Source organism: Meles meles, chromosome 7, assembly GCF_922984935.1.
Source record: "Meles meles chromosome 7, mMelMel3.1 paternal haplotype, whole genome shotgun sequence".
NCBI classification, from domain to species: domain Eukaryota; kingdom Metazoa; phylum Chordata; class Mammalia; order Carnivora; family Mustelidae; genus Meles; species Meles meles.
In genome coordinates, this window is record NC_060072.1 from 109,582,217 (window position 1) to 109,590,525 (window position 8,309).

The 8,309-nt window shown below is 45.8% G+C and overlaps 1 protein-coding gene across 1 annotated transcript in view; it reads right to left on the reverse strand.

Annotated features, from left to right (window-relative positions):
* NINJ2 (ninjurin 2) overlaps positions 1-8,092 on the reverse strand; it is a 77,015-nt gene extending 68,923 nt beyond the window's left edge. Inside the window, exon 1 of the mRNA XM_046012792.1 lies at positions 7,983-8,092. Coding sequence (XP_045868748.1) covers positions 7,983-8,015 — 33 coding nt within the window. The 5' untranslated portion in view covers positions 8,016-8,092. The remainder of the gene's footprint in view (positions 1-7,982) is intronic.
* Positions 8,093-8,309: the final 217 nt, after the last annotated feature.

An 8,309-nucleotide genomic window follows, 5' to 3' on the forward strand; every position in this document is an offset into this window, starting at 1 on the left:
ACTGCGTGCTCTCCTCGGGTTCCACCATTGCCCTTCCTCCCCAACCTTCCCTAACCTCCCTACTACCTTGCCCCCACCCCCGATTTTACATCTTCTGGATTTCCCTTATTAAAGAGACAGCTTTTCTCTTTGAGAAGCAGACAGAACCGCCCTAGACTGGGATGCTTTCCAGAGCACCTCCCTTTAAAGGGAGTAGATAAGTAGGTCACATCAGGATGGTAGGGGAGGAGGCCGACTTCTAATGGGAAGGAGGAAAAGTACTGCACATCACGTGGAGAATGGAAAACAAAGTAACAGGGCTCCTTTCTGTATCTCTGTCTCTCTGTCTCTCCATCTCACAGTCTCAGCGGCAGTTCCCTGCTGGCCACTACTATGGGGAGAAGCGTGTGGGGACCCCACAGGGCATACTGAACTCTTGGGGTCCGGGATGCTACTGGAAACCGCAGTGAGCAGGAACTGGAAACTGCATCTCCTTGCTAGCTGTGTGACTTTGTATAAGTGATTTAAATTCTCTGAGCCTCAGACCCCTTATTGGGCATAATACACTCCTCCTGGAATCCAAGCAGCTGTTACCACATAGTGCCATTATTCTGAGACCTGGTTGGGTTTTCTTTAGGCAGGAACCGAGGCTGGGGTCTTCCTTCGTTCCCTTCCGTCCCATCCTGCCTCCTCTTCAGGTCCTCCCACAACCACCAGGTTATGTTTTCCTTTTATATGGAGAGGAGAGATCTCCACTTGGATGGAGGATTTGGAGCTCCTGTCCAATTCCTGCTCCCTGAGGCCCTGAAAGCACGGAGACTCGCAGCTTGGAGGTTCCACGGGGCTGGGAAGGCACTGGCTTTGCAGCAATTGCTGGAAGCAGCCTGGGATCTGGTTCCCAGAGATTCTGCTGTGGCAACCAGAACACGTCCCGGGCCTTGCAGGAGAGCAGCTTCCCCACTCCCAACCCAAACCCCATGGAAGGCAGCTTGCCACAAGGCACGTGATGAGTGCTAAATGACAGAGACAGTGGTGAAAACCGGGAGACAGAGACAGGGCAGGGCGAGGCACTAAAGGTCCTGCACTGCCAGCCCCGCCCTGTCCTGCCCTGCTCTCCCTCCGGATGAGCCCTGTTTGAATCCTAACGCTGGGCGGTCACTTTCTAGGGGCGGTCACATTTCTAGGAAACTGCCCCCGAAGCGCGGTGGGAGAGGAGGTCGTGGTCGCGCCAGTGACACCATCCCAGCTGTGTACAGATGAGTGCTGAAAATGGGTATCTGGGCAGAAGATGGGTCCCTGGCCTCGGTGCCTGGGAGACCGGGCTGGCTCACACAGGCAAAGACCAAGGCCAGATTCTTGCACCTGGGGCTAAACAGTCCCAGTTCCCTGAATGGGGCTTTGGAAGCAGAGTTCACCTCTGCAGAGGCCCAGGGTTTTCCGATCCCTTGGCTTAGAGCCTGGTGGACTGCCAACTCTAAGGCTCACTGCTTTAGGAATCGGATAAGCCTTTGTGCCCAGACGCTCCGAATTGCAGGATGCAACTTGCTCCCACCTGGCCGCTGCCCCCTGCCCTGCTTCCTCCCATCCCCAAGGCCCTGTATTCCTGAGCTCTCTCTGCTCCACCCCTACAGGAAGGGAGTACTTCCTCACCTCCACCCCAGGTGTCTGTGCCTTGGGGGAAAGGTCCATCCTTGCCCACAGCTGCTCTTCTCCCTCCATGTGAGGCAGGGCCGGGTGAGGACATCATCTTCACCTGGGCCCTTCCTTATGCTTCCTCTCCTGAGGCTGGTCTAACACACTCTTCCCCAGGCTGGAGCCAGCCCACACCACCTCTCATCAGAGTGGGTAAAAATCCCCACAGGTATGTGACAGGCAAGTCGTAGCCATGACAGGGTGGCAGTGCCCCCATATTACAAGACTTAGATCCTTTGTGCTCTCAGATAGTGACAGGTAGCTCCTCGAGCCTGGCATCCCATTCAGCCTGAGTCTCTTGCTTTGCCAGCAACCCTGCCTGATCCCGGTCCCTGCCTTGCTGTAGGTCCTGCGCAAGCAAGAGCAAGCAAGCACAAGCACTACTCCCCGGCTTATCAAGGATTGCCTGGGAGGAAGGGGCCCAGGCTTGGAGCCTCCATCGCAGCCCCCCACAGCAATCAGCAATGTCTCTGGGCAGCGGTTCTGAAACTTCGGAGGGCATCAAATTATCAAGGGACTGGTTAAAATACAGATTGCTGCGCCCCCATCCCCAGGGTTTCTGATCTAGTAGGTCTGGAGGAGGAACTGAGAATTTGCATTTCTAACCAGTTCCCAAGTGATGGTATACTGCTGCTCCAGAGACATTTGAAAACCAGGGAGGGTGATGGGTGTTAAGGATGGCACGGGATGAGCGCTGGGCATTTTACGCAACTTACGAATTACTGAACACTACCTCTGAAACTAATGATATACTATATGTCATCTAATTGAATTTTTTTAAAAAAATAAAGATTCAAAAATTGGAAGAAAAAAAAAAGAGAGAGAGAAAACCACTGAGCTAGAGTATAGCAAATGGAAAAACCAGGTTTGATCCCTCGCCCTGCCACTTTCTTGCTCTGAGATCTTGTACTTGACCTTTCTGAGCTTCATTTCCTCTTCCAGGAAATGTGGAGTAATGACCACTGGATGGTTAGGAAGATTAGATTTCATCATGAATTTGGAAGAGCCTCTCATTGTGCATGGCAAATTGAATTATAAATTAGTCAACAAATATAGTGTATATATTGAGCATTTTGTTGTCCATTGGATACTCTTTCCAGTGTCATGGCTGACTTTGGGCAAATCATATGTAAGGATTCTAAGACCTAGTTAAACATCACAACTCTGGACTGTTTTCTCTCCTATAAAATAAGACCTTTGGTCTACCAGACTAATGGCCCCTCTGAGTCCCATATAGAAAGAAGCTCAATTCTGGGAGGGACCTTAGGTCTTGAGAGGCATAGCCTCCTTCCTTTTCCTTGCCCAGCCCTTTCTAGGACCTCCACCTGCGAGCTCAAGTGCTTCTGCAGAGCAAAGAACATCAGTCACTGGTCAGCTCATCCTCGAGGAGAGTAACGTGCCCTTCACTGTCCATCGTGACCTGGTTCCAACCTACCTTTATAAAGCTACTTCATAATTCCACTGTTTTCCTCCATCCCACCTAGACAAATGGGACTACTCATCCTTCCCCCAATACACCCTGTGATGCTCTGCTTCCAGGCTTTGTTGTCACTGTTCTCACCACCATCTTCTACTGGTCAAAGTCCTACTCATCCTTCCAAGTCTAAGCAATGACTGCCTCTTCCAAGAAGTCATCCCAAATCCTTCTGTCATCTGTCTAGCTGGCTAGCTATCATCTTTGTATCTCTCTCTCTACTTAAGACAAATGATTTTGTATTTTTCTTTAAATGATCGAAGGACAAATTACTGCAGTTGTTAGGTATAAGATCTAATTAAATCAGGATACAACCACTTCACCCTCTCCTACTTGTGTCCCTCTGAAGGGACTGCGTAGAAACTCAGTGGTCTGCAGGTTTTTCCCGGGATTTCAGATTCCTAAAGTCTGTTCTTGAAGCATACTGAGACATAAAAAACAAGGGTGGAGATACTATATAAAACTTTTAAAATGAGGGATGGCCACTTACAAGGAGATGCCTACTTACATAGAAGACTAGTCAGCTGTTTATTTTCTATGGTAATCAGAGTCAGAAATAAATATATATGTGTGTATATATCTGCTCATACTCACAGATTTACTCATTTGCATATAGGCACATCTGCTTCTCTAATTTTCTTTTTTAAACTACAGGGTTTTTTTTTTTTCCTATTCTAAATATATGCATTGGTGAAAATGTGCAAAGGAAATAAAAGGTAAAAATAAAAGTAAAGTAAAAGTAGAAAGTAAGTCATTCATAACCCCAAAATAACCAGTATTAACATTTTGGTGTATTTCTTGTGAACAGTTTTCCTGCACATATTTACTCTATATGATTTTTAAAGGAAATTGGAATAAAGTGTTTATATACTTCTGTAACCTACTTTTTTGATTTACATATGATTAGCATTTTGGTACTCTTTTAAATATAATTCCTAAACGCTGGAAAAAATTGTTTCATGATATCAACTTACAGATGTACCAAAATGTATTTAATCATCCCCTCATTGTTGGATGCTCCTTTTTATTATAAACAATATTTCAGTGAACATCCTTACATATCTGAACACATGTCTGGCTATTAGGCGCATTCTAGAAGTGGAATTACTGGGTCATTTTTCTTTTTTAAAGATTTCATTTTTTAAAGTAACCTGACTACACCTGACTCAGGGCTCGAAATCACAACCCCAAGATCAAGAGTCACATGCTCTACTGACTGAGCCAGCCAGGTACCCCATTCTGGGTCATCTTTAAGTGTCTTGATATACACCACCAAACTGGAATTTTCTGGAATTTCCATTTGGAAACACCTCCACCAAAGTACTTAAGCTTCACCCTTAGCAATAAAAATTTTGAAATCATAGGTTTGATGGATCTGTTCCCTTTTTTGTAACACCCACTATAACTATAAAGATGGCCATTCCAATAAAAAATTATTAGCCAGTGGTAGTCCCTTTACTACCCATTGGTGATATTATACCCCATTTTTGGGAAATACTGTTTTATTTGAACAGTTTCTCTATATTATAGTTGTGTATATTTCTTCCACTTAATTATAAGCTTTCAAAGGTCAGGAACCATGGTTTATTTGGCGCTTCGTACAGTGCTGAAGCTCAATAAATATTTGTTCTCCCTTTGGTTTGGTTTGGTTTGGTAATGGGATAGTGAGGAATAAGAATCAACCTATATACTTAATATAAATGATGTCTTTAAGATCAGGATTATAAGGGATATTTATATGGTAAAGAGAGTTGCTCCAATTTAAATACTCTGCCATCATTATTTGGACTTGAGTTTTGAGGTGTTTAGAGTGGAAAACAGTAAATCATTCACATACTTTCTAGTTGTCTTTCTTTTTTTTTTTTTTTAAAGATTTTATTTATTTATTTGACAGACAGAGATCACAAGTAGGCAGAGAGGCAGGCAGAGAGAGAGGAGGAAGCAGGCTCCCTGCATAGCAGAGAGCCCAATGTGGGGCTCGATTCCAGGACTCCAGGATCATGACCTGAGCTGAAGGCAGTGGCTTTAACCCACTGAGCCACCCAGGCGCCCCTCTAGCTGTCTTTCTTAAGGTAAATAATACATTTGCAAGTTTAAGAATTAGTCTTGGGGCTTTAAACCAGAGTAACACTATTTAGCTCATGTAGAATTCATCCCACCATAATGAACACTTTTCCAGACCTAGCAAGCACAGAGGGAAATAGAGAGTCATTGATTAGTAAATATCGGTTAGTAGACGAAATGGCTTAGCTACAGTCCATGTATCTTTACCATCCCTGGAAAACCATTCTCAGAAACAGAGGAACTAATATTTACTATGTATATAATATTCTAGAGACTTTATATATGTCTTTCCTCTGGATTTCTTATGGTAGCTGCCATGTGAGGAGAGGGTAAAATCACACTACTAGGGAACAGGTGTTTCTGCCTCTCCTTAATCCAAACTTGCCTTCTTCCCAGAAGACCGAAATGACTGTTCCTGAGAAGGGTCCAAGACCTAATCAGATCCAGAGAGCTGGACAGAAAGATGTGGAAACTCATGGGTGATCTTCTGGCCAACCAAAAAACTAAATGACCAAAGGCAGGTGTGAACAAGATACCAGAATAAAAGAATATAATTGGAGAAGAGAGAATAACTAATAAAGAAGAGAAGGGCACCCTAACAATTTAGTTACCTGCTAGAAATGAAGACATTTATCAAGTCCTGGCCAGGAATGTTCTCTTCCTTTGTTCCACCTACCTCTTCTGTCTGAACTGTTCTTTCAAATGTAGCATCCTTAGCCCATAACTCAGGACTGTTTGATTCGTCAGTGCATAGAATACTTGTTCTTCAGAGACTGAAATTGAGCAATACCGCTTCTTTAGCTACTAAGGATCCAACGGAGACAAGAACTAGAGGAAGTAAAAAGAAAATACATCGAGGGGGGCGCCTGGGTGGTTCAGTCAGTTAAGTGTCTGACTTTGGCTCAGGTCATGATCTTGGGATTGTAAAGTGAGCCTTGCATCAAGCTCCCCGCTCGGTGGGGAGTCTGCTTCTCCCTCTCCCTCAACCCCTCACTCTGCTTTCTCTTTTGGTCTCAAATAAATAAATAAATAAATAAAATCTTAAAAACAAAATACACCCTAACGTCAGAAGACCTGGGTTGAGGCCCGACTCTGTCAGGGTCTGAGTCACCTTCTGTCTATTATTCATCCCCTCTAATTCATGGTTTCCTTAAGTCAACCACATACACGTATTTTCTGAGCATCTACTGTGTACCGGGCATCGCCCTGGGCACTGGGGCTACAGCAATGGAAAAAAAACAGAGGAGATCCTCTTCTAATGGCGTTTCTGTTCTGAGATTGCTTAGATTGGATAAGTAATCAAACACTGTAACTTCAAATAGTGAGCAGTGCTATGGAAGAAATGGAACAAATGATAAAGACATATTGGAAAGAGGGTTCCTCTGCAGAGAATAAAGGGAAGGTCTCCCTGAGGCAGAAGCAGCCGAGCTGAGATCTGAATGTACTAGGAGAAAGACAGAAGGGCCAGCAAGCCCTGAGTTGGGACCACATTTGGGGCTGTGTGACAATCAAGGAAAATGGCCCTGTGTTGTGGTTGTACTGGACCAATAGCTTTGACACAGGACTCCTGGTGATCCTAGGATTTCCCTGGCCGTGTATCAGGGGTGATGGAGCCAGAGGTGGAGGTTTGACTAATGCCAGGCCCACAACACCCTGCCCAACACACACTCCTTTTCTATTTTCTTTCTTTTCTTTTTTTTTTCTAAGATTTTGTTTATTTATTTGACACAGAGAGAGAGAGAGAGGGAACACAAGCAGGGGAAGTGGGAGAGGGAGAAGCAGGCTTCCCACTGAGCCCAGATACGGGGCTCGATCCCAGGACCCTGAAATCATGACCCAAGCCGAAGGCAGACACCTAACTGACTGAGCCACCCAGATGCCCCACGCACTCCTTTTTCATCTGAAACACACACCACGGTGTTGTTGAAGCTTTTGCCTGAAGGACAGATGCCATGATCAAAAATCCTTGGTCTCAGAAGTCCTTCTCCACTCCGTAACTGTCCAACTCTGTGGAACTTTGCCGTACAACCTCTATTATCCCTACAGAAGTGTTGACTTCATCCACTAGACAGATAGGGAATGCTGGTTCCAGGGACCTGGCTCTCCTCTCACCAGAACAACCCAACCCCTTCCCCTACAATGATAGATTGTAACCTCGGATGCCCTCCAAGCCTGTCCCAGGTAGCCAAGGACATACATCTCTGCCTCCTCCTAACACATCACACTGGCTTTCTCTTTTCCCCTCACCCTGAGCCAAATGAGACACTCTGCCCTACACAGGAGAGCTTTGTGGAGAGAGCCGAGGAATGGTTCTAGCTTTTTCCAACCTGTAAAATGCAAAGTTGGCCAGCTGCCTCTCTTCTTAACTCTGAAACTCCCATCTCTCCTTGTCTCTAGAGAACCACCTGGCAGCTCTCAAATAAGTCTCTACTGTCCTGGGGTTTGGAGGAAAGAGCTATGCCGAACTTGAAATAATCTTCTGGTAACACGCATCTAATTAGCTCTTTGACTGACAAGAGGAAGCAGAGGCCAAGAGGGATTTAAACAATCCCTTTCTGGCGGATTTCAAAACAAGCAAAGAACCAGACAGGGAAAGGGAATGAGAGTAAAGAGACAAAGCTTAGGGAATATTTGAAGAAGGGGGTGAGTAAGAAAGAGAGGGGGAGGTGAGGGAGAGAATATCAAATGACCAAGATATTAATCCTTCCTTCCCTCGATGTTCCCTCTGCTCCCCATCTCCACCCTCTCGTGCTCTCTCCCAGAGAGAACTTACCTGGAGGTCGATGATTTCTCTTTCTGATTCCATCTTGCTGCCCTCAAACGCCGGCCTTCACACGCACTGCTGCTGTTAACCGACTGCGTGGGCTACTCCGGGCTCTGCTGTCTGAGTCTCTCCTGCTTTCTTTGGGTGGGAGAGAGCACACAGCTGGCAAGACAGACCTGCTATTCACCCATGTGCTGTGGGATGCCTGTCCTGACCTCAGCCCCTGCAGAAAGTGTACACATGCATACCCTTGGCGTGTGTGTGTGTGTGTGTGCACATGTGTGTGCACTCTGGGGGCTGGTGGGAGCACACTGATAGGTAGCCTTTTGAGATGGT